Source organism: Aegilops tauschii, chromosome 5 (genome assembly GCF_002575655.3).
Source record: "Aegilops tauschii subsp. strangulata cultivar AL8/78 chromosome 5, Aet v6.0, whole genome shotgun sequence".
NCBI lineage: Eukaryota > Viridiplantae > Streptophyta > Magnoliopsida > Poales > Poaceae > Aegilops > Aegilops tauschii.
In genome coordinates, this window is record NC_053039.3 from 412,078,103 (window position 1) to 412,105,571 (window position 27,469).

General features: G+C 45.3%; 1 protein-coding gene and 1 long non-coding RNA gene across 3 annotated transcripts; one reads left to right on the forward strand and one right to left on the reverse strand.

Moving 5' to 3' along the window:
- Positions 1–27,469, forward strand: LOC123494179 (uncharacterized). 2 transcript variants are annotated; one of them, XR_006664406.2, is made up of 3 exons: positions 900–1,327; positions 4,598–4,639; positions 4,725–4,889. It is a non-coding gene; the product is annotated as an uncharacterized lncRNA (long non-coding RNA). The 2 variants fall into 2 exon arrangements; XR_012185067.1 differs by lacking the exons at positions 4,598–4,639; positions 4,725–4,889 and adding an exon at positions 26,993–27,469 and having other exon boundaries at positions 1–1,327.
- On the reverse strand, positions 1,797–6,236 carry LOC109762058 (putative disease resistance RPP13-like protein 1). The gene is given in 4 exon segments (XM_073500527.1): positions 1,797–2,260; positions 2,346–2,939; positions 2,942–4,760; positions 4,903–6,236. Coding segments are annotated over 4 exon segments (2,811 nt in total). The 5' UTR covers positions 5,212–6,236; the 3' UTR covers positions 1,797–2,171.

Genomic DNA, 27,469 nt, shown 5'->3' on the forward strand with positions numbered 1-27,469 from the left:
TAAAGTTAATGTGGCCCCGTTGCAACGCACGGGCGTTCTTCTAGTGTGCCATAAGTATTGCACATCTAAGTCCTATGCCATTGATCTTACGCGGAGATTCGTGTGGGAATTTCTTTTTTGCTTTTTTCTTTTTCTTTCCATACTTGGTTGTGTAACTTAGATGTGCAATAACTATGGCACATCTAAATGTGCCCTAGACAAACCTTATTTTTAAAAAGCAGTAAAACTTTTCTAAGTTGATGGCAGGTAATATGTTGAATAGTTTTTTTTCAAACGTGAGGCTTTCTTAATATTTTTTTTCAATTTCCCACGAATCAAGTTTTTCTTTTTTATTTCTCTTTATTATTTTACCCGGTTTCTTGGTAAATAGAAGCGTATTAGGATATTGCACAGTCAACTATTATAGGCGTAGTGATTAGCACATGTGTGTAGGCTGTGCGCCCTTGTACTGAGTTCGAAGCCTGCCGGGTGCTCTTTTTCTTGTTATTACTATTTTATCCCATGTGCTGACATGTGAGGCCAAGATGTGATAGACGGGATCAATGCAGTTTGATGTATTTAAATAAAATGTCAGGAACTTTTGTGAAAATTATATAAAGTATAAGGATTTTTTATTAAACAACCAGCACACTCCTCCCACACCCATTGACATGTGGGCCGATGCCACGTTGGCACGCCATGTGGGCAGTGCATATGCCCGGATACGGACGGAGGCATCGTATTTGAACGCTCGGACAAGTTTCGGCACCAGTTTTATGTATTTTACAAGTTTAGGCACCAAAGTGACCGCACCGGACAAGTTGAGGCACCCATGATGTATTTAACTCTTGAAGTTCTATCCTGGACCATGGTCCATAATTTTCCGTCCAAATTAAGAACATCACGGGTAGCGAAATAAAAACAACTCAGGGGTGTGTGCGTACGTGCGGCCTGTGCGCATGCTCCCCCCGAGGCGCGTTGGGGGAAAAAATATTTAAAAAGAAGAAAATGCCACCTCGTTGCATCTGGAGAGATCTGGGAGCCCTGTGCTAAATCTAGAGCGATGGAAAAAAAATCTGAAGAGATCTGGGGGCAGTGAAGCTACGTTATCTGTTCATGTGCGCCCAAGGTTGCCCATCTTTCCCGGCGGCGCGGCGTCGGCGTGCTCCGTCCAAGATGAGATCAGCAAGGGCGCGGGCTGGGGGAGAGGTTGGGTGCCGGCCTCTTCTGTGGCCGCCCATGACAGCTGCGGCGGCGCCGCCGGCGAGTGCAGCGCCGAGAACGCCCCAGCAGAGTCGGGGGAGTCGGCGATAAAGCCTGATCCGAAGTCGACAGGCCGGATAAGAAGGTACGTCTTCAAGCTAACGAATTTGTGGAATTGCTGTACTAGTACAGAATGCCATGGATGTAACGGACAAGTGCTTAGTCGAAGAAAATGCAAGGCCCGGAACACATTCTGAAATTGGTTCAGCTAAAAAATTGATTGAAAACTGGAAATTAGTTAGGCATGCTCTGATTCTGTGCCTTCCACTGAACTCTTGGTGCTTTCTGCATGGACTGTGATAGCAATGCTAGCTGGGCCTCATAAATGACTAAAGACAACCCACATGCGCACTGGTGAAAATTGAATGGGTGAACTGAATACATGGGTCTATACCTGCGTGAGCCTGCATCTCGAGAAGGACCAAGCGCTGGGATAATGGTACTATATGCCGGTACGACCCATATGCAATATTCGTATGTGATACCATATAACTACACAACAACCGCTAATAGGAAAAATTCCTCAGGATTTCAGTCCTCTAAAAATCCTATAATTCATTTGAAACAATGGAGCCCTAGTATTTCAACAGTTCACTGCAAACTAATCGGAAACAAATAAAGTGGATGTTACAAACCAAGGGAAACACGCAAGCTCAGTGTTCATTGGTTTCACAGCATTATTACACGACATACTTGAACGTTATCAAGGACCATATATGGCCCATAGGGAGGGAACAAAAAAAAACCAGTGCGCATCATTTGCATACGTTATCAAATCTTGGCCGTGTTTAATGAAGGCAGGAATCCTGCCATTTCAAAAAGAAAAGAAAATATTGCGCCGTGGAGCTGATGACGCAGCGACTGCAGCAGCACCACTTCACTCGCAAAATCAGTGACATGCAACGGACGAAGTATATTGGTAGGCAGGTTTAAGGATCACGACTTCGCGCTTGAGGGGTCTCAGGCTGTGATGATGAAGAGCTGCCATCTCCTTGGGCTCTCGTCTCCACCCTCATGCCTGGTGTAGTGGTGTTTGACAGTTTGGCAAACAGATTAAGAAGCGATCATAACATGGAAGATATTGTGAGAGCGATTTTATTTACCTCCAACATTTGCTGTAGGGACGTGCTGAAGCTTTTCCCAGTTGGGATCTCCAACTGTTGTGCACCAACTCATCAACATCTCATTGCATCCATTCAGTCTGAAGTGCTCAAGAGACTGCGGCAGCGTTGGAAGCGACAGAATATTCGGGCAGTAGGAGATTTCCAGGTCCTTCAGTGACGTCAGGCTCTCCATGTGATCTGGCAAGGTGTCCCAGCTGCAACCGTACATATAGAGTGAACGGAGGTGAGGGCAAAACCCACCAAGTTCTGTGCTGCAAGAGTAGAGGTTGAGTGTGTTCAGAACTTCGGATACTTTGGGCCACCATTGTGCTTGCTTACCCATCATCCAACTTGGGTATCTCAAACCATGGTAGCAGTGTATAGCCAGTGATTCTAGATGCTTCGGTGGGCAGAGACCCTCTAGTACCTCTGTCTGATCTTCCTTTTCTTTTAACTCTGCTCTCCAATTATATTTCCACTTCAGTTCCAATGTTCTGAGCCCTTCTTTATCGGCCAGATTGGCTTCAAGAGCTTCCTGCTGGCTTTCAACGTTTTCGAGGCCACGGATACACAGTTTGCCACGAAGCTGGTTAGGTTGCTGAGTTGCTTTAACCCGCACCCTTCTTCCCTTCTTACTTTCAATGTTTCCATCGTTCGGAGTAATGTCAGCCTGCCAATGCTTGGAATTTTTAGACATGGCATTTGGATTATATGTCGCAAGTTAATGAGGCCAAAAATACCTTCACAAGAGTTAAACACCAAAGAACCAATACTACCAAAATCTAGAACCTGCATGTGGTATAGCTTGGTCAAAGTGCCTGGTAAAACCAGCCTGCCACCTGTATCGTATCTGGTCAAAAAAGCAAGATACCGTAGATGCCTTAGCTGACAAATAGATTTTGGGACTGACAATGCACCTTGACCATTATAGCCACGGATGATAAGCACCCGCAACTTTCTTATCCTCACAAACAGATTCTTGAGGACTTTCTCCTCAACTGGTTTTCTCCTTTCTCCACTATCAATGATGAGAGTGCGCAGGTTGTCCAATTTACATATCTTGTCATTTATCAATTCTGAACCATAGGTCTGAACAAAAAGATGGCGGACGTCTGGGGGAACTTCCTCTTCACATCCTTCCATTATCAAGCTATCTCCTATCTGTTTCCATTGATTCTCTATTCTGAAACAATCATTTCCAGCGACCTTATCTGCTAAATCAAGCAACAGATCATGAACAATATAAGTGTCTTTTTTACTGGAGTACTTCTTTACTTCAGGTTGCAGAAATGAGGCTGACACTAGTTCATCAAAGTATCCCTGGCAAACATCTTCCAAATCCTTCCCTTCATTGCTACTTCTCGCAAACCCTTCTGCAGCCCAAAGCTTAACTAACTCATGTCGTTCCAAGTAACGTCTTCGAGGAAACATACTGCAGTAAGCAAAGCATCGTCTGATCTGTTCATCAAGATGTTGGTAGCACCACCACAGAGCTCCCATGGTGTCATCCAAATGGTTCACATCTTGGGAACTTCTCCAGTAATCAGTGTTTGGTCTCATACGTAGCTGCTCTCCAACAATTTTGGCCACTAGGGGTGATCCCTTCAGCTTTCTTGCAATCTGAGTTGCAATGTCTTTGAGTCTTACTCGGTCATCAGCAGCAACGCACACGTTGTGAAATGCATAGTGCTTGAACAATTTCAGGAAGACATCTTCATCTAGGACTGGCATGGGAATACATCTCTGCTCTGCAGCACCCAGAGCTATCAATGCATCTTTAGTACGACTAGTCGCCAGGATCTTGCTTCCTGTCCCTCCAGCGTTGAGCGGTGAAAGTATCTGTTGCCGCTTCTCATACTGCCTCACATCTCTATTGTTGTACCAAACATCATCTAGTAGCAAGAGGAACCGTTTTCCATGCAGTATCTTCTCCAAATTAGTTTGTAAGGCGTCAAGATTATTGAACTGAGGGCACGGGGTCCTGGTAGCGGCCTCAGACATCTGCCTGAAAATGGTATCCACACTAAAATCCTGAGAAACGTGAACCCACATAACAAAGTTGAAATGACCATCCTTTTCCTCATGGGCACAAACAAGTTGTGAAAGGGTTGATTTCCCAGAACCACCGATGCCATGAATGCCGATTATGGAATAACGACAATGAGCCCTATTGGTGTCTGGTTGAGCATCTTCCTTATCATGAAGCATTGCTACTATGGTATCACAATCTTTATCTCGTCCGATTACCACAGATGGAGGCCTCGCCGTAGTGACTGCACCACGTGAGTTGGCAGGTTTGCTCGCGTTACTTTTGTTTGGCAAGTTCATCTGTTCAAAAAGTCCACATGCATCATTTATGACCTTTTCTATTTTTTCTAGGCTCTGCTTCAACTCTGTTTTTGACATGCCACACTCCTGCAAAACAAAATAGCAAGTGAGGAAATCGATGAATGAGAAAATATTTCTACGGATCCAAGAAACCTGCACTAAAAAACTGTAGGACATTCTAATTTTCAGCTTGATTTGCAAAATGAGGTTATTTTTAATATCATCCAACCTTTTGCCGTAAGGGCTTCTTGACGCGATCCTTGTCACGTCGAGGCGCGGCCACCTCTGACTTGGGACAGTCATCTTGTATCTGTTTCTCGAGACGGTAATACTCAACATCATCCAAGATGTCCTCTGCTTCGTAGAAAGCAGACTTAAGATCGTCGAACAGTTCCAGTTCCTTGAGCTTCCCCGAAGCATCCAAGTTGAGGACGGAGGAGGCGTTCTTGTAAAGCTCAGAGATGATGGGCGAGGCGACCCACCCAGCGGCCTTCATGGCCCATCCTACCGCGACAGCAGCGGACACCGGATCCGGCATCAGAAACCGCAAGTCGTTGGCCTATTTGCCGAGATGGGAGTAAATCCAGATGGAACTCAAAAAATCGAGATGAGGTTGCGGATGGGGGTAAATTACCTTGCCCGAAAGCGGTGAGGGTCAGGTCAAATCCGGCGGCTGAAGGTCCGGAGATGGGCTGATGGCGGTCGATTCCGTGTGACGAGGAGGTCCGGGACGGCGTTCACCGGCTGGAGGCGGTCGGCGTGTCTCGCTTCCCGGCAGCGGAGCAGGAAATGCAAGAGCGCTGGAGGCCGGCCGAGAGGTGTGGCGAGACTGAATTCTCAAGTCTCCCTCCCTCGTTTAATTTTTGAAACTGCCCCCGTCAGTTATTGATCTGGTGCAGTACAGTTCCTCGCTCAATTGGAAAAAAGAAAAACCTCCCCTAAAACGCGTGAGAACAGTCAAAGGTGGTCTACATCATCGGTCTTGATATCCTTAGAGCATCTCATCTCTAGCAGATCCCGTATAATGCGTTTACAGTTCACGGAAAAACGGCTTCTACAGGTCCGCTTTGTGGGGTCTGCTTGGCTACCGCCCGCGCCGGCCCGTAAATCAGTAATTTGCATTTCAATTTTGTGTTATATTTTTATTTTCTTCAAGGGCATTGGATACATAATAATTCGCCAAATCCTTGCTAGAATAGCTAAGACCAAAGAAAATAAGAACCACAAGTAGGCATTTTTGGAAAATATCCAACTTCCATAACTGCCTCACTAGTTGGACCAACATCTTCTCCATGTCTTCATTGTTGATCTGCGGATTATTGATCTTGTATTCTTTATTCTTCTTTTTTGATTCTAAAGAAGTAGACGTTGCTTCCCCTCTAGTTTCTTCTGTAATTGCACATGCACCCGCATTATTAGCATCAATTCTACCAACGAGTGCACGACATCTATTAAGTTTCTTCCTATCAATAAATCGATGTATTCTTCTTCCCAATACCAAAATGAGCATCCACGTTCCTACACACATGACCATCTCCATAAGCTATCGAAATTGAACCGAATAGGTTGACAAAGCCGAATGAAAACAAGAACATACCCCATCGTTTTCGCATTTGAAGAATACCCATCCGGGGTGTTGCGGCGTGTTAGATGTTAGCCGCGGCACTGTCTGCGTGCAGTCGTCGCACTGTATGAGCGGCATCGGCGAGCCGCTGCGCGAGTGCCAAGCCCCGGCGACGGCCGACAGAGTCCTTGCCGGCAAATCGACGACGGTGGCTAGAGGACAAACCAGTACCTGCATGCGGCGCTGGGGCTTAACCGGGGCTGTACGGGGTGCTCCCCGACCAATCCATGGCTTGACGCAGCCACCGGTGGCCGGAAACACCAAATCCGGTGGGCACGACAAACAACCGTTGATTTGCAACTTTCCGGTCGGCCGAGGTAGGAGGAAGTGGTGGAGGACAATCTCAGGCGTGTGGCGGCCCGCCGGCGTGATCCCGACGGCTGGTATGGCCGGAATCGTAGGTGGCGACTGTTGAGGAACGTAGTAATTTCAAAAAAATTCCTACGCACACACAGGATCATGGTGATGCATATCAACGAGAGGGGAGAGTGTGTCCACGTACCCTCGTAGACCGAAAGCGGAAGCGTTAGCACAACGCAGTTCATGTAGTCGTACGTCTTCACGATCCGACCGATCCAAGTACCGAACGTACGGCACCTCCGAGTTCAGCACACGTTCAGCTCGATGACGTCCCGCGAACTCCGATCCAGCAGAGCTTCACGGGAGAGTTCCGTCAGCACGACAGCGTGATGACGGTGATGATGTTGCTACCGACGCAGGGCTTTGCCTAAGCACCGCTATGATATGACCGAGGTGGAATATGGTGGAGGGGGGCACTGCACACGGCTGGGAGAGATCAACAGATCAACTTGTGTGTCTAGAGGTGCCCCCTGCCCCCGTATATAAAGGATGGAGGAGGGGAGGCCGGCCAGCCCCTAGGGCGAGCCAGAAGTGTGGAGTCCTACTAGGACTCTCTAGTCCTAGCAGGATTCCTTCTCCCACATGGAATAGGAAAAAGGGAAGGAAAAAGGAGAAGGAAGGAAGGGGGCGCCCCCCTCCCTAGTCCAATTCGGACCAGACCATGGGGAGGGGTGCGGCCATCTTTTGAGGCCTTTCTCTCCTTTCCCGTATGGCCCATTAAGGCCCAATACGAATTCCCGTAACTCTCCGGTACTCCGAAAAATACCCGAATCACTCGGAACCTTTCCGATGTCCGAATATAGTCGTCCAATATATCGATCTTTACGTCTCGACCATTTCAAGACTCCTCGTCATATCCCCTATCTCATCCGGGACTCCGAACTACCTTCGGTATATCAAATAACATAACTCATAATATAAATCGTCACCGAACGTTAAGCGGGCGGACCCTACGGGTTCGAGAACTATGTAGACATGACCGAGACACATCTCCGGTCAATAACCAATAGCGAAACCTGGATGCTCATATTGGCTCCTACATATTCTACGAAGATCTTTATCGGTCAAACCGCATAACAACATACGTTGTTCCCTTTGTCATCGGTATGTTATTTGCCCGAGTTTCGATCGTCGGTATCTCAATACCTAGTTCAATCTCGTTATCGGCAAGTCTCTTTACTCGTTTCGTAATACAACATCCCGCAACTAACTCATTAGTTACAATGCTTGCAAGGCTTATAGTGATGTGCATTACCGAGTGGGCCCAGAGATACCTCTCCGACAATCGGAGTGACAAATCCTAATCTCGAAATACGCCAACTCAACAAGTACCTTCGGAGACACCTGTAGAGCACCTTTATAATAACCCAGTTACGTTGTGACGTTTGGTAGCACACAAAGTGTTCCTCCGGTAAACGGGAGTTGCATAATCTCATAGTCATAGGAACATGTATAAGTTATGAAGAAAGAAATAGCAACATACTAAACAATCAAGTGCTAAGCTAACGGAATGGGTCAAGTCAATCACATCATTCTCCTAATGATGTGATCCCGTTAATCAAATGACAACTCATGTCCATGGCTAGGAAACTCAACCATCTTCGATTAACGAGCTAGTCAAGTAGAGGCATACTAGTGACACTATGTTTGTCTATGTATTCACACATGTATTATGTTTCCGATTAATACAATTCTAGCATGAATAATAAACATTTATCATGATATAAGGAAATAAATAATAACTTTATTATTGCCTCTAGGGCATATTTCCTTCAGTCTCCCACTTGCACTAGAGTCAATAATCTAGTTCACATCGCCATGTGATTTAACATCAATGGTTCACATCTTTATGTGGTTAACACCCATAGTTCACATCGACATGTGACCAACACCCAAAGGGTTTACTAGAGTCGGTAATCTAGTTCAGATCGCTATGTGATTAACACCCAAAGAGTACTAAGGTGTGATCATGTTTTGCTTGTGAGATAATTTTAGTCAACGGGTCTGTCACATTCAGATCCGTAAGTATTTTGCAAATTTCCATGTTTACAATGCTCTGCACGGAGCTACTCTAGCTAATAGCTCCCACTTTCAATATGTATCTAGATCGAGACTTTGAGTCATCCAGATCGGTGTCAAAGCTTGCATCGACGTAACCGTTTACGATGAACCTTTTGTCACCTCCATAATCGAGAAACATATCCTTATTCCACTAAGGATAATTTTGACCGATGTTCAGCGATCTACTCCTAGATCACTATTGTACTCCTTTGCCAAACTTAGTGCAGGGTATACAATAGATCTGGTACACAACATGGCATACTTTATATAACCTATGGCTGAGGCATAGGGAATGACTTTCATTCTCTTTCTATCTTCTGCCGTGGTCAGGCTTTGAGTCATACTCAATTTCACACCTTGTAACACAGGCAAGAACTCTTTCTTTGACTGTTTCATTTTGAACTACTTCAAAATCTTGTCAAGGTATGTACTCATTGAAAAAAACTTATCAAGCGTCTTGATCTATCTCTATAGATCTTGATGCTCAATATGTAAGCAGCTTCATCGAGGTCTTTCTTTGAAAAACTCCTTTCAAACACTCCTTTATGCTTTGCAGAATAATTCTACATTATTTCCGATCAACAATATGTCATTCACATATACTTATAAGAAACGTTGTAGTGCTCCCACTCACTTTCTTGTAAATACAGGCTTCACCGCAAGTCTGTATAAAACTATATGCTTTGATCAACTTATCAAAGCGTATATTTCAACTCTGAGATGCTTACACCAGTCCATAGATGGATCGCTGGAGCTTGCATATTTTGTTAGCTCCCTTTGGATCGACAAAACCTTCCGGTTGCATCATATACAACTGTTCTTCCAGAAATGCATTCAGGAATGCAGTTTTGACATCCATTTGCCAAATTTCATAATCATAAAATGCGGCAATTGCTAACATGATTCGGACAGACTTAAGCATCGCTACGGGTGAGAAAGTCTCATCGTAGTCAACCCCTTGAACTTGTCGAAAACCTTTTGCAACAAGTCGAGCTTTGTAGACAGTAACATTACCGTCAGCGTCAGTCTTCTTCTTGAAGATCCATTTATTTTCTATGGCTTGCCGATCATTGGGCAAGTCAACCAAAGTCCACACTTTGTTCTCATACATGGATCCCATCTCATATTTCATGGCCTCAAGCCATTTTGCGGAATCTGGGCTCATCATCGCTTCTTCGTAGTTCGTAGGTTCGCCTTGGTCAAGTAACATGACCTCCAGAACAGGATTACCGTACCACTCTGGTGCGGATCTTACTCTGGTTGTCCTACGAGGTTCGGTAGTAACTTGATCTGAAGTTTCATGATCATCATCATTAGCTTCCTCACTAATTGGTGTAGGTGTCACAGGAACCGGTTTCTGTGATGAACTACTTTTCAATAAGGGAGCAGGTACAGTTACCTCATCAAGTTCTACTTTCCTCCCACTCACTTCTTTTGAGAGAAACTCCTTCTCTAGAAAGGATCCATTCTCAGCAACGAATATCTTGCCTTCGGATCTGTGATAGAAGGTGTACCCAACATTTTATTTTGGGTATCCTATGAAGACGCACTTCTCCGATTTGGGTTTGAGCTTATCAGGTTGAAACTTTTTCACATAAGCATTGCAACCTCAAACTTTAAGAAACGACAGCTTAGGTTTCTTGCCAAACCATAGGTCATACGGTGTCGTCTCAACGGATTTAGATGGTGCCCTATTTAACGTGAATGTAGCTGTCTCTAATGCATAACCCCAAAGCGATAGTGGTAGATCGGTAAGAGACATCATAGATCGCACCATATCTAATAAAGTACAGTTACGACGTTCGGACACACCATTACACTGTGGTGTTCCAGGTGGCGTGAGTAGTGAAACTATTTCACATTGTTTTAACTCAAGGCCAAACTCGTAACTCAAATATTTTATCTCTGCGATCATATCGTCGAAACTTTTATTTTTGTTACGATGATTCTCCACTTCACTCTGAAATTCTTTGAACTTTTCAAATGTTTCAGACTTGTGTTTCATCAAGTAGATATACCCATATCTGCTCAAATCATCTGTGAAGGTCAGAAAATAATGATACCCGTCGCGAGCCTCAATTCATCGGACCACATACATCAGTATGTATGATTTCCAACAAATCTGTTGCTCGCTCCATTGTTCCAGAGAACGGAGTCTTAGTCATCTTGCCCATGAGGCATGGTTCGCAAGCATCAAGTGATTCATAATCAAGTGATTCCAAAAGTCCATTAGCATGGAGTTTCTTCATGCGCTTTACACCAATATGACCTAAACGGCAGTGCCACAAATAAGTTGCACTATCATTATTAACTTTGCATCTTTTGGTTGCAATATTATAAAAATGTGTATCACCACGATCGAGATCCAACAAACCATTTTCATTGGGTGTATGACCATACAAGGTTTTATTCATGCAAACAGAACAACAATTATTCTCTAGCTTACATGAATAACCGTATTGCAATAAACATGATCCAATCATATTCATGCTCAACGCAAACACTAAATAACATATATTTTAGGTTGAACACTAATCCCGAAAGTATAGGGAGTGTGCGATGATGATCATATCAATCTTGGAACCACTTCCTGTACACATCGTTACTTCACCCTTAACTAGTCTCTTGTAGCGACCAGACCTCAAACAGTCTGTGCTGCTGTGCACCAGTGTCATCCCTGGATCAGTAATGCTGACACGCACAGTACAAATGGAGGATTTATAACAGAGTAGCAATCACACACTTATTACAACGAGTATCTCAAAAGAGAATAAGTATGATAAATATGGCTTAAGGCCATCTAATACGGTAACAGCGGAAGACTTGGAAGAATAGTGAGTCCATCAACTCCAACGGCATCACTGAGTATAAGACCACGACCTAAGGCACCTTACTCGTCGTCTGAAAAGTCTGCAACATAAAATGTTGCAGCCCGAAAATGGGTCAGCACATGGAATATGCTGGCAATGTAACACATAGAGAGTAATGAACATAATAATGCTATACTACATGCATATATGGCTGGTAGAAAGCTCTATGGTTACAGTTTTGCGAAAAGCCAATTTTTCCCTACTACAAAGGAATAAATTTTATTTAACTATCATGGTGGTTGTGAAACATTGAGAATGGTTGACAGCATCTCAATCCCAATTAAGTAATCATCATTAACCCAACAAAATTAATTAAAGTAACATGTTGAGATTCACATGAAAATCCAGATACTAGATACTCAAGATGTCCATAACCGGGGACACGGCTAACCATGATTAGTTTATACACTCTGCAGAGGTTTGTGCACTTTTCCCCACAAGACTCGATCTCCTCCGTTGGGATTCTCGCACTTCATGGTGTTTGAGAAACGGATGACCGAGACACAGTCTTTCAGAAGCGTTAACTCTCTACTCCGGGTAGACAGTACCACCTACAACCCCTACATCTGCTAGTCTACCTCTTCAAGAGCTCACACAACTTAATCAACTATGCTAGAGCCCATAATAGCTTGTGGCTGCACACGGAATTTTCTAGTATGAATAATCTCATGATCCCTTTGAGCCTGGGTGGCGGTCCTTAGAAAAACAAGCAATCCTGGAATACCCAGGTACCTCAATCCACCCAGATGTGAGTTTTAGTTGCCACCTTAAGTTTAACCATTAATTAACAATCTCACATCTGTCATGGTAACACTCAAACCCAATCCACGTTTACTAGCATAGCATAACAAAATAAGCAAACGTAAAAGTAACTCCCAAGGGTTTGATAATAAACAGGTGATAGGTACTACCTCAACTACTTCCCAATTCCCACAGTTTAATTAGATCCTAACCATGCAATGTTTGAGGATTGGTCTAATGCATTAAAACTGGGTAGTAAAAAGGTATGATCAAAGTGTTACTTGCCTTGCTGATGATCCGTGAAACCTAGAGATACGAAGTAGCAAGCGGCGCACTCCGGGTACTCTATCGCAAACAAACAAGCATACAATAAGCACTCATCAAATGCACAGGTAAAACTCAAATAAAAGATCTAACCAGAAAGTTCAACTTAAGAACTCCGGTTTGCAAAAAGAAACAAATCGAACGAAGCAACGAAAGTCAAACGGCAAAAGAAACAAGCTTCGTTTACTAATCTGAATCTAGGTCAAATTTTACAGTAGCAAAAACTTGTTTGAGTAGGTTAAATGGAAAGAGAATTTCGAGACGAAACTCTAGGCGCTTGAATCGCCTGATTCCGATAAACGAGCTAAAAGATAAACCAGAACGAAAATCTGATCAGAAATCATCTGGAATAATCGCGGAAAAATCCGACAAAAAAGAAAACTGACGAACAGTTAAACGAACGGACGTTCGTTAACAGCGACTAACCGACGAACACGTTCGTTAAAACGAACAGATCGGTGAACGTTCACTAATTAATTAAACAAAAAAACCGATCTATATAAAAAATAAACCTAGGGTTTTGAAAAAAAATAAACCGAGGCGGTTTTTTGAAAAAAAACCGGAAGGTCGGCGGCGGCTGCGGCTACCTCGTCAGGGCAACTCCGGCGGGGCTCGGGACGGGGCTCCGGCGGGTCGGGCGAGGGGCGGCGGGGCTCGGGCGACGTCGGGGCGGCGAAACGGGGCTTCGGCGGCGGCGTACGGGCTCCGGGGCGGCGACTTCTTCGGGCGGCGGCGTACGGGCTCCGGGGCGGCGACTTCTTCGGGCGGCGGGGTTGGCTCCGGCGTCGGGCTCCTCCGGCGTCGGCGGGTGCGGGTCGGGGCGGGAACGGGGTCAGGGAGAGGGGCGGCGGCGGGCGGTACTTATAGAAGGGGAGGGGGTGCCGTGGGGGAGGGGGCAAGGCGGCGGCGGCGACGTGTCCTGGAGGGACACGGGCGGCGGCAGGAGTCCGTCTCCAGGTCGGGGACGACTCGGGGTGGGCTGCTGGGCCGCGCGGCTGGGCTTCGGCCCAGTCGGCGCTCGGGCGATTTTTTTTAAAATATTTCGCTGAATCTAAAGAAAATCGTAGAAAAATAAATAAAAATCCAAGAATGCCAAAGCAAATTTTCACCGTCTAATTAGAATAATTAGAACGAGATGAACATTTTCTTGGCCAAAAAATGCAGTTTTGAAAACATGCAATTTTTCTAATGCAATTAAAATTGCAAATAAAATCCGAATAAAATCCAATATTTGATTTTAATATTTTTCCTCCAATATTTCAATTATTTTGGAGAAGTCATATTTTCTCCTCTCATTTATTTTAATACGAAATATTTTTCAGAGAGAAAAATAATTAAAACAAAAAATCCTCATTTTATTATTTGATAAAAATCCAATATGAAAACCGGGAAAATCCCCAACTCTCTCCGAGGGTCCTTGAGTTGCTTAGGATTTTTCGAGGATTTGCCAAAATGCAATAAAATATGCTATGCAATGATGATCTAATGTATAACATTCCAAATTGAAAATTTGGGATGTTACAAACCTACCCCCTTAAGATGAATCTCGCCCTCGAGATTCGGGTTGGCTAGAAAATAGGTGAGAGTGGTTCTTCCGTAGATCTTCCTCTCGCTCCCAGGTGGCTTCGTCCTCGGTATGGTGACTCCACTGAACTTTGCAAAACTTGATAACCTTGCTGCGGGTGACTCCGCTGGCATACTCAAGAATCTTAACTGGTTTCTCCTCATAGGTCAAATCACTTTCCACCTGAATCGCTTCCAGTGGCACTGTATCTCTCAGTGGTATCTCAGCCATCTCTGCGTGGCACTTCTTCAACTGGGAAATGTGAAATACATCATGAACTCCTGACAATCCTTCAGGCAATTCCAGCTTGTAAGCAACTTCTCCCATACGCTCCAAAACTCTGTATGGTCCTACAAAACGTGGCGCTAACTTTCCCTTAACTCCAAAGCGCTTCACTCCTCGAAGTGGTGATACTCGAAGATAAACTCTGTCTCCGACTTCGTAAACTGTCTCCTTGCGTTTAGAATCCGCATAACTCTTCTGCCTGGATTGGGCTACCTTGAGCCTATCGCGAATCAATTTCACTTTCTGTTCTGATTCCTTAATCAAGTCTGGTCCAAACAACTGGCGGTCTCCAACTTCGTCCCATAACAATGGTGTTCTACACCTCCTTCCGTATAAAGCTTCGAAAGGGGCCATCTTCAAACTGGTTTGATAACTGTTGTTGTAAGAAAACTCTGCATACGGCAAATTGTCGTCCCAACTAGATCCATAATCTAGCGGACAAGCTCTCAGTACATCTTCCAAAATCTGATTGACTCTCTCGGTCTGTCCATCTGTATGTGGGTGAAAAGCTGTACTGAATTCTAGCCTGGTTCCCAAAGTTTCATGTAACTGATTCCAAAACTTCGAGGTAAACTGGGTTCCTCTATCTGATACAATGGTCCTCGGAACTCCATGCAAACATACGATTCTGGTCATGTATATTTTTGCCAACTTAGCACCGGTGTAAGTGGTCTTCACTGGGATGAACTGAGCTACTTTCAAACGATCGACTACAACCCATATTGAGTCATAGCCTGAACGAGTCCTGGGCAATCCCGTGATAAAATCCATGCCTAGTTTATCCCACTTCCATTCGGGTATCGGCAATGGCTGTAGCAATCCTGCTGGCTTCTGATGCTCTGCCTTCACTCTCTGACATACATCACAAACTGCTACATACTCCGCAATATCCTTCATTCCGGTCCACCAGAAAGTATCCTTTAAATCCAAATACATCTTGGTATTTCCTGGGTGAATCGAATATGGCGAATCATGGGCCTCTTGCAAGATCAACTTCCTGATCTCCGGATCATTGGGCACATAAACGCGGTCCTCAAACCATAAGGTATCGTGCTCATCCTCACGGAATCCCTTGGCTTTTCCTTTACTCATCCTTTTCTTTATTTCTGCAATCTCCTTGTCTGTCTTTTGAGCTTCCCGGATCCTTTCCATCAAGGTAGACTGAATCTCCAACGTTGCTACGTAACCTCTCGGTACTATCTCCAAACATAGCTCGCGAAGATCCTCGGTTAATACTTTCGGTAACTCTCCGGTCATGAGTGTGTTGACATGGCTCTTGTGGCTCAACGCGTCTACTACTACGTTAGCCTTTCCGGGGTGATAGTGCAATCTCATATCATAATCCTTTATGAGTTCCAACCATCTCCTCTGCCCGAGATTCAACTCTTTTTGCGTGAAAATGTACTTCAAACTCTTGTGATCCGTGTACACCTCACAGTGATTTCCGATGAGAAAATGTCTCCATGTCTTCAACGCATGCACTACGGCTGCGAACTCCAGATCATGCGTGGCATAATTCTTCTCATGGGGTTTAAGTTGCCGTGAAGCATATGAAACAACTCTTCCTTCCTGCATAAGCACTGCTCCAAGTCCTCGACGAGAAGCGTCGCAATAAACTTCATAATCCTTGCGTTGGTCTGGCAGAATCAACACTGGTGATGTAACCAAACGTTTCTTCAACTCCTGAAAACTAGCTTCACAATCCTGAGTCCAATTGAACTTGGTGTCCTTCTTTAACAGCTCTGTCATGGGCTTAGCAACCTTCGAGAAATTCTCAATGAACCTCCGGTAGTATCCTGCAAGTCCAAGAAAACTCCGGATCTCTCCAACTGACGTGGGTGATTCCCAGCTTGTTACTGTGTCAACTTTGGCGGGGGTCTACTGCTATTCCTTCTCCGGATATAACATGTCCGAGGAATCCAACTTCCTTCAGCCAAAACTCACATTTGCTGAACTTGGTATAACTGATGTTCTCTGAGCTTCTCAAGTACCAAACGCAAATGCTCCTTATGCTTCTCTTCGTTCTTTGAGTAGACCAAAATATCATCAATGAACACCACGACGAACTTATCCAAAAACTCCATAAACACTTTGTTCATCAGGTTCATGAAATAGGCAGGTGCGTTAGTCAGACCAAATGACATAACGGTATACTCATACAGCCCATACCTGGTGGTAAAAGCCGTCTTAGGTATATCCTGCTCTCGAATCTTCAACTGATGGTATCCTGATCGTAGATCGATCTTGGAAAATACTTTAGCTCCTTGTAAGCGGTCAAACAAATCATTGATCATCGGCAGTGGGTACTTATTCTTGATGGTCACTTCGTTCAATCCTTGATAATCAACATCCATCCTCAACGATCCATCTTTCTTCTCCACTAGAAGTACGGGTGACCCCCAAGGTGACGAACTTGGGCGAATATAGCCTTTATCCAGTAACTCCTTAATATGCTTCTTAATTTCCTCCAAATCGTTTGCGGGCATCCTGTACGGTCTCTTAGATATTGGTCCTGTGCCTGGCAAAAGTTCAATCAGAAACTCAATGTCTCTATCCGGTGGTATGCCTGGCAACTCTTATGGAAATACGTCAGGGAAATCCTTCACCACTGGTACTTCCTCCTGTACAATTCCTGATAAGGAATTTACCTTAGTCCTCTTCGGCATATGCCGGGATACATACTTAATCCTTCTTCCTTTTGGGGTGGTAAGCAAAATTGTCTTACTGGCACAATCAATGTTCCCTCCATACTTTGATAACCAATCCATGCCTAATATCACATCCAATCCTTGCGATTCCAATACTATTAGGTCCGAGGGAAACACGTAGTTACCAATCCTTAATGGTAACCGATCACACCATAAACTAGCCATATACTCTGATCCTGGCGAGGTTACTAACATGGGTGACCTAAGGGCTTGGGTTGGCAGTTTATACTTATCCACAAATCCATTCATACATATCAAGGGGATTCAACCTCAAGAAACGGGCTAAGTGATCAACAGGTGGTGGTGGTGGGTTGTTGTTGTTGTTGCCTTGGTTCTGTACTAACACTTGCATCAGGGCATTCTGCTGCTGAATCAACTGAGTGATCTCCGGTGGGAAAACAAATCCGGTGTCGCGTCTCGGAGGCATCTGATAGGTTTAGAAAAGATGAGAATTTAGAATAGAATGAGGTCTAGAGAGAAAACACTACCCATATGCTCATGAGACAAACACAATCAATATCACTCAATCAATCAAACAAGGCATACAATCGATCTAACTATCGTTACAAAAGTGCTCGGACTATACTATATACATGGGGGAATACTACTACTGATATGGTGGTCTACTAGAAATTTTGATCGGTCGAAGACTCCATGATATCTGCTCCAGCTTCATCAACAAAGTCATCTTCACTGGGGTCTGAGTCGGTGTCGTCGATGATGATGTAGTTATCCGGGCAAGTAGAATCGTCATCTTCTCCTCCTGGAGCTGGGTCTCCCATGAATACTCCGATCTTCTTTATCAGGTCGTCATTCTTCTCCAACAACGTGGCGATCTCCTCCTCATATCCATCGCGCGTAGACTTGAGTTCTTCCTCCAACTCCGTGATCTTGGTCAATGCCTTCTTCAGATCCAACATGTCTGCGCACATCTGGTTCTCCTGGCGACCAATGTGTTGGTTTTGCTCCTGGATGAAAGCTGCAATTGATCCATCCTTCTTGGTGCTGATCATCTCCCATTGCTCATCTCGGCGTCCACAAATCTGATAAATGGTATCCTTAAGCTCCTTGCGGTAGACTTCCCAATGCGTCCCATAGAGATGTGGGCTGCCATGCTCTTCCCTAAACTCCAGGTTGGTGCATCAAAGGAAAACTCTATAGGCTCAGTGACTGGCGTAAACGTCCTGCCTGGAACTTGAACTTGAATCTTCCAGCGCTCCTCTTCTGGTAGTGTGGCGTTGTACGTTCCGGTGAAGCTTGGTATTCCGATGTTCAGGTACTTAGTGACTTCCTTCAAGTGTCGTCCAAAAGGTGTCTCTTCATCCGGTTGCATGAACTTGTTTCTTGCATCCGCCATTCCAAAAGAGTAGAAAGTGGAGAGGAGTCAGAAATGAGAAGAGAGTAGTGTTCTAGGGTTTAAGCTTAGTGGTCGTGTCCTACAGTCAGCGTGTGCTCTGATACCACCTTTGTAGTGACCAGACCTCAAACAGTCTGTGCTGCTGTGCACCAGTGTCATCCCTGGATCAGTAATGCTGGCACGCACAGTACAAATGGAGGATTTATAACAGAGTAGCAATCACACACTTATTACAACGAGTATCTCAAAAAAGAATAAGTATGATAAATATGGCTTAAGGCCATCTAATACGGTAACAGCGGAAGACTTGGAAGAATAGTGAGTCCATCAACTCCAACGACATCACTGAGTATAAGACCACGACCTAAGGCACCTTACTCGTCGTCTGAAAAGTCTGCAACATAAAACATTGCAGCCCGAAAACGGGTCAGCACATGGAATATGCTGGCAATGTAACACATAGAGAGTAATGAACATAATAATGCTATACTACATGCATATATGGCTGGTAGAAAGCTCTATGGTTACAGTTTTGCGAAAAGCCAATTTTTCCTACTACAAAGGAATAAATTTTATTTAACTATCATGGTGGTTGTGAAACATTGAGAATGGTTGGCAGCATTCTCAATCCCAATTAAGTAATCATCATTAACCCAACAAAATTAATTAAAGTAACATGTTGAGATTCACATGAAAATCCAGATACTAGATACTCAAGATGTCCATAACCGGGGACACGGCTAACCATGATTAGTTTATACACTCTGCAGAGGTTTGTGCACTTTTCCCCACAAGACTCGATCTCCTCCGTTGGGATTCTTGCACTTCATGGTGTTTGAGAAACGGATGACCGAGACACAGTCTTTCAGAAGCGTTAACTCTCTACTCCGGGTAGACAGTACCACCTACAACCCCTACATCTGCTAGTCTACCTCTTCAAGAGCTCACACAACTTAATCAACTATGCTAGAGCCCATAATAGCTTGTGGCTGCACACGGAAGTTTCTAGCATGAATAATCTCATGATCCCTTTGAGCCTGGGTGGCGGTCCTTAGAAAAACAGGCAATCCTGGAATACCCAGGTACCTCAATCCACCTAGATGTGAGTTTTAGTTGCCACCTTAAGTTTAACCATTAATTAACAATCTCACATTTGTCATGGTAACACTCAAACCCAATCCACGTCTACTAGTATAGCATAATAAAATAAGCAAACGTAGAAGTAACTCCCAAGGGTTTGATAATAAACAGGTGATAGGTACTACCTCAACTACTTCCCAATTCTCACAGTTTAATTATATCCTAACCATGCAATGTTTGAGGATTGGTCTAATGCATTAAAACTGGGTAGTAAAAAGGTATGATCAAAGTGTTACTTGCCTTGCTGATGATCCGTGAAACCTAGAGATACGAAGTAGCAAGCGGCGCACTCCGGGTACTCTATCGCAAACAAACAAGCATACAATAAGCACTCATCAAATGCACAGGTAAAACTCAAATAAAAGAACTAACCAGAAAGTTCAACTTAAGAACTCCGGTTTGCAAAAAGAAACAAATCGAACGAAGCAACGAAAGTCAAACGGCGAAAGAAACAAGCTTCGTTTACTAATCTGAATCTAGGTCAAATTTTACAGTAGCAAAAACTTGTTTGAGTAGGTTAAACGGAAAGAGAATTTCGAGACAAAACTCTAGGCGCTTGAATCGCCTGATTCCGATAAATGAGCTAAAAGATAAACCAGAACGAAAATCTGATCAGAAATCGCTGTCTGGAATAATCGCGGAAAAATCCGACGAAAAAGAAAACTGACGAACAGTTAAACGAACGGACGTTCGTTAACAGCGACTAACCGACGAACACGTTCGTTAAAACGAACAGATCGGTGAACGTTCACTAATTAATTAAACCAAAAAAATAAACCCAGGGTTTCGAAAATAAAATAAACCGAGGCAGTTTTTTGAAAAAAACCGGACGGTCGGCGGCGGCTGCGGCTACCTCGTTGGGGCAACTCCGGCGGGGCTCGGGACGGGGCTCCGGCGGGTCGGGTGAGGGGCGGCGAGGGGCGGCGGGGCTCGGGCGACGTCGGGGCGGCGAAACGGGGCTTCAGCGGCGGCGTACGGGCTCCGGGGCGGCGACTTCTTCGGGCGGCGGGGTCGGCTCCGGCGTCGGGCTCCTCCGGCGTCGGCGGGTGCGGGTCGGGGCGGGAACGGGGTGAGGGAGAGGGGCGGCGGCGGGCGGTACTTATAGGAGGGGAGGGGGTGCCGTGGGGGAGGGGGCAAGGCGGCGGCGGCGACGTGTCTTGGAGGGACACGGGCGGTGGCGGGAGTCCGTCTCCAGGTCGGGGAAGACTAGGGGTGGGCTGCTGGGCCGCGCGGCTGGGCTTCGGCCCAGTCGGCGCTCGGGCGATTTTTTTTAATATTTCACCAAACCTAAAGAAAATCATAGAAAAATAAATAAAAATCCAAAAATGCCAAAACAAATTTTCACCGTCTAATTAAAATAATTAGAACGAGATGAACATTTTCTTGGCCCAAAAATGCAGTTTTAAAAACGTGCAATTTTCTAATGCAATTAAAATTGCAAATAAAATCCGAATAAAATCCAATATTTGATTTTAATATTTTTCCTCCAATATTTCAATTATTTTGGAGAAGTCATATTTTCTCCTCTCATTTATTTTAATACGAAATATTTTTCGGAGAGAAAAATAATTAAAACCAAAAATCCTCGTTTTATTATTTGATAAAAATCCAATATGAAAACCGGGAAAATCCCCAACTCTCTCCGAGGGTCCTTGGGTCGCTTAGGATTTTTCGAGGATTTGCCAAAATGCAATAAAATATGCTATGCAATGATGATCTAATGTATAACATTCCAAATTGAAAATTTGGGATGTTACATCTCTATTCATTCTGCAACTCCCGTTTGGAGTTACTACTCTTAGCAACTGAACCAGTATCAAATACCGAGGGGTTGCTATAAACACTAGTAAAGTACACATCAATAACATGTATATCAAATATAGCTTTGTTCACTTTGCCATCCTTCTTATCCACCAAATACTTGGGGCAATTCCGCTTCCAGTGACCAGTCCCTTTGAAGTAGAAGCACTCTGTTTCAGGCTTAGGTCCAGACTTGGGCTTTTTCACTCGAGTAGCAACTTGCTTGCCGTTCTTCTTGAAGTTCCCTTTTCTTCCCTTTGTCCCTTTACTTGAAACTAGTGGTCTTGTTAACCATCAACACTTGATGCTCTTTCTTGATTTCTACCTTCGTCGATTTCAGCATCACGAAGAGCTCGGGAATTACTTTCGTCATCCCTTGCATATTATAGTTCATCACGAAGTTCTAATAACTTGGTGATAGTGACTAGAGAATTCTGTCAATTACTATCTTATCTGGAAGATTAACTCCCACTTGATTCAAGCAATTGTAGTACCCAGACAATCTGAGCACATGCTCACTGGTTGAGCTATTCTCCTCCATCTTGTAGGCAAAGTACTGTCAGAGGTCTCATACCTCTCGACACGGGCATGAGTATGAAATACCCATTTCAATTCTTGGAACATCTTATATGCTCCGCGGCGTTCAATTTTTTTTGAAGTCCCGGTTCTAAGCCGTAAAGCATGGTGCACTTAACTATCAAGTAGTCATCATACCGAGCTTTTGTCAAAACGTTCATAACATCTACATCTGCTCTTGCAATTGGTCTGTCACCTAGCGGTGCATCAAGGACATAATTCTTCTGTGCAGCAATGAGGATAAACCTCAGATCACGGATCCAATCCGCATCATTGCTACTAACATCTTTCAACTTAGTTTTCTTTAAGAACATATAAAAATTAACGGGAAGCAACATCGCGAGCTATTGATCTATAACATAGATATGCTAATACCATGATAAATTAAAGTTCAATTAATCAAATTACTTAAGAACTCCCACTTAGATAGACATCCCTCTGATCATCTAAGTGATCACGTGATCCAAATCAACTAAACCATGTTCGATCATCACATGAGATGGAGTAGTTTTTAATGGTGAACATCACTATGTTGATCATATCTACTATATGATTCACGCTCGACCTTTCGGTCTCAGTGTTCCAAGGCCATATCTGCATATGCTAGGCTCGTCAAGTTTAACCTGAGTACTCCGCGTGTGCAACTGTTTTGCACCTGTTGTATTTGAACGTAGAGCCTATCACACCCGATCATCACGTGGTGTCTCAGCACGAAGAACTTTCGCAACGGTGCATACTCAGGGAGAACACTTATACCTTGAAATTTAGTGAGACATCGTCTTATAATGCTACCGTCGATCTAAGCAAAATAAGATGCATAAAAGATAAACATCACATGCAATCAATATAAGTGATATGATATGGCCAGCATCATCTTGTGCTTGTGATCTCCATCTCCGAAGCACCGTCATGATCACCATCGTCACCGGCGCGACACCTTGATCTCCATCGTAGCATCGTTGTCGTCTCGCCAACTATTGCTTCTACGACTATCGCTACCGCTTAGTGATAAAGTAAAGCATTACAGGGCGATTGCATTGCATACAATAAAGCGACAACCATATGGCTCCTGCCAGTTGCCGATAACTCGGTTACAAAACATGATCATCTCATACAATAAAATATAGCATCATGTCTTGACCATATCACATCACAACATGCCCTGCAAAAACAAGTTAGACGTCCTCTACTTTGTTGTTGCAAGTTTTACGTGGCTGCTACGGGCTGAGCAAGAACCGTTCTTACCTACGTATCAAAACCACAACAATAGTTCGTCAAGTTAGTGCTGTTTTAACCTTCTCAAGGACCGGGCGTAGCCACACTCGGTTCAACTAAAGTTGGAGAAACTGACACCCGCCAGCCACCTATGTGCAAAGCACGTCAGTAGAACCAGTCTCGCGTAAGCGTACACGTAATGTCGGTCCGGGCCGCTTCATCCAACAATACCCCCGAACCAAAGTATGACATGCTGGTAAGCAGTATGACTTGTATCGCCCACAACTCACTTGTGTTCTACTCGTGCATATAACATCTACGCATAAAACCAGGCACGGATGCCACTGTTGGGGAACGTAGTAATTTCAAAAAAAAAATCCTATGCACACACAGGATCATGGTGATGCATAGCAACGAGAGGGGAGAGTGTGTCCACGTACCCTCGTAGACCAAAAGCGGAAGCGTTAGCACAACGCAGTTGATGTAGTCGTACGTCTTCACGATCCGACCGATCCAAGTACCGAACGTACGTCACCTCCGAGTTCAGCACACGTTCAGCTCGATGACGTCCCGCGAACTCCGATCCAGCAGAGCTTCACGGGAGAGTTCCGTCAGCACGACGGCGTGATGACGGTGATGATGTTGCTACCGACGCAAGGCTTCGCCTAAGCACCGCTACGATATGAACGAGGTGGAATATGGTGGAGGGGGGCACCGCACATGGCTGGGAGAGATCAACAGATCAACTTGTGTGTCTAGAGGTGCCTCTCTGCCCCGTATATAAAGGATGGAGGAGGGGAGGCCGGCCAGCCCCTAGGGCGCGCCAGAAGTGTGGAGTCCTACTAGGACTCCCTAGTCCTAGTAGGATTCCTCCTCCCACATGGAATAGGAAAAAGGGAAGGAAAAAGGAGAAGGAAGGAAGGGGGCGCCCCCCCTCCCTAGTCCAATTCGGACCAGACCATGGGGAGGGGTGCGGCCACCTTTTGAGGCCTTTCTCTCCTTTCCCGTATGGCCCATTAAGGCCCAATACGAATTCCCGTAACTCTCCGGTACTCCGAAAAATACCCGAATCACTCGGAACCTTTCCGATATCCGAATATAGTCGTCCAATATATCGATCTTTACGTCTCGACCATTTCAAGACTCCTCGTAATGTCCCCGATCTCATCCGGGACTCCAAACTACCTTCGGTACATCAAATCACATAACTCATAATATAAATCGTCACCGAACGTTAAGCGTGCGGACCCTACGTGTTCGAGAACTATGTAGGCATGACCGAGACACATCTCCGGTCAATAACTAATAGCGGAACCTGGATGCTCATATTGGCTCCTACATATTCTACGAAGATCTTTATCGGTCAAATCGCATAACAACATACGTTGTTCCCTTTGTCATCGGTATGTTACTTGCCTGAGATTCGATCATCGGTATCTCAATACCTAGTTCAATCTCGTTATCGGCAAGTCTCTTTACTCGTTCCGTAATACATCATCCCACAACTAACTCATTAGTTACAATGCTTGCAAGGCTTATAGTGATGTGCATTACCGAGTGGGCCCAGAGATACCTCTCCGACAATCGGAGTGACAGATCCTAATCTCGAAATACGCCAACTCAACAAGTACCTTCGGAGACACCTATAGAGCACCTTTATAATCACCCAGTTACGTTGTGACGTTTGGTAGCACACAAAGTGTTCCTCCGGTAAACGGGAGTTGCATAATCTCATAGTCATAGGAACATGTATAAGTCATGAAGAAAGAAATAGCAACATACTAAACGATCAAGTGCTAAGCTAACGGAATGGGTCAAGTCAATCACATCATTCTCCTAATGATGTGATCCCGTTAATCAAATGACAACTCATGTCAATGGCTAGGAAACATAACCATCTTTGATCAACGAGCTAGTCAAATAGAGGCATACTAGTGACACTTTGTTTGTTTATGTATTCACACAAGTATTATGTTTCCGGTTAATACAATTCTAGCATGAATAATAAACATTTATCATGATATAAGGAAATAAATAATAACCTTATTGTTGCCTCTAGGGCATATTTCATTCAGCGGCCCGGCGGCGGTGGGTGAGGAAAAGCGCGGGCTGAAATGCCCCCCGCCACCCGCTGTCGCTATATACAAGGCACCGACGGGGCGAGGGGGAGAACTAGCGTTTTCGGGAATTTTGTCGCGCCCCGCAAAAATATTTACGGGTCCGACACGTTTGCGGGGTTTGATCGGCCAGCTTTTTTCGCACGGACCCGTATTTTGGCCGTTATTTTGCGGGTCGGGGCATTATATGGGGTCTGCTAGAGATGCTCTAAACAGACTCCCTAAAAACGCGCAAGCTGTAAATATTCAACGACTATACGGCTTTGGCCCGTTTTTTGGGCCAGACCAGAGTCCGTATAGTTGCCCCGGACCGTAAAGCTTTTACGGTGGCCCAGAACCCCCCCCCCAGCGCAGTAAAACTACAGGTTCATGGTCGCTATACGGGTCGAAACCCTATCCCCCGCCATCGCGATTCCCCAATCCCCTCTCCGATTTCCCGTCGCCGATGAGCTAAATCCGCCGCCCCGCCCACCAATCTGCGACAATGTGGGGCTCTGGCCGGCGCGGTGGCAGCGAAGACCCAGAGCGCAAGCGTGGCGTCACCGCCGAAGCGATGCGCAAGCGCTCGGGCCGACGGTACACGAACTACGTGCTCGAGGTGCCGGCGTCCCTCCTCCGCCGCGAGACGGAGGAGTACGACCGCCGCCATGCGCGACGCTTCGGTGCGGGAAGCTCTTCGGGTGCGCCGCTGCTTCCGGTGAAGAGGGAGCCCGGCGAGCTTCCTCCGCTCCACGCCATCAAGAGGGAGCCGGGGGAGGAGCGCCCGCGCGGCCGCGATGTCATCGGCCCAGAAGACTACCTCATCGGGCCCGACACGGACGCCCTCCAAGCGGCGCTCGCCGAGCGCAGTGCACGCGGCCAGGAGGAGGACGCGCGTCGCCGGCGGGACGAGGAGCTTCGTGAGCTCCTCTACGAGCAGGCGCTCGCCGCCGCGCATGAGTTCGACGCCAAGCAGGCGAGATGGCACCACGAAGCGGAGGAGCAAGACAAGATGTGCATCGATCTTGTCTCCTCCTCCGACGATAAGGGAGCACCGCCGCAGCGTCGCCGCCGCACCTGAAGAGTTCCGGTGAGTTCCTATTTTGGCTAGTTTAGGGTAGGGCGGCATCATGATGTAAAATAACTTTCAAAATGTAGCGATGATCAAACTATGTATGTAGTATGTGTTCTTCATTTCACCCGGGAATGCTTCTTTTCAAAATTTATGGTTTCAATTGAGGGCTCTATTCGGCCGCAGCCGATTTTGCCCCTGAAACCTCTTATTTCTTGGCCCATATCAGCGATATAAGGGCCGCTGATATATGGACTCTGTTAGAGATGCTCTTAGAGAATCTCTAGCAGAACCCTTATACCGCACCGAACTGCAAAATAACCGTTAATTTACAGTTTTGCATGAAAAAGCGGCCTGAACAGACACCTTAAACGCCCCCGACCCTCAAACTTTTTTGAGGGCGCGATAAATTGCCCCCTGATACGTCCATTTTGCATCATGTTTTCCTACTGTTATTTATAATGTTTTTGATCAATATAATACTTTGTGGAGCAATTCTAATGCCTTCTCTCTCTTAACTTGCAAGATTTACATGAAGAGGGAGATTGCCGGCAGCTAGAATTCTGTTCCTGAAAAAGCTATGTCAGAGATACCTATTGTGAACATCTCCAAATGAGCTGAAATTTCCTGGACAATTATTTTAGAATAAATAAAAAAATTTGAAAGAAAGAAAGAAATACCAGAGGAGGCCACCGAGGTGCCCACAAGGCACCATGGCGCTCCCACCCCCTGGGCGCGCCCTGGTGGCTTGTGGGGCCCCTGGCCCGCCTCCGTGGGCCATCTTGTGGTGGTCTCCGTCAGCTCAAAGCGGTTCTTCTTTGCTTATTTGTAGTGTGCTTCGTTGTCGTTGGGGTAGTGTCTCGGTGTCCGGCCCCCTTGTATCTTGCCTTGGGGGTGTGTGTTTGTGTGGTGGTGGCGTGTGTTTATATCGGTGTTCTCGGATGTTGCTGTGTTGGTTGCTTTATATATATAAAGCGGGGGGAAACCCTTTTTCGTAATATAA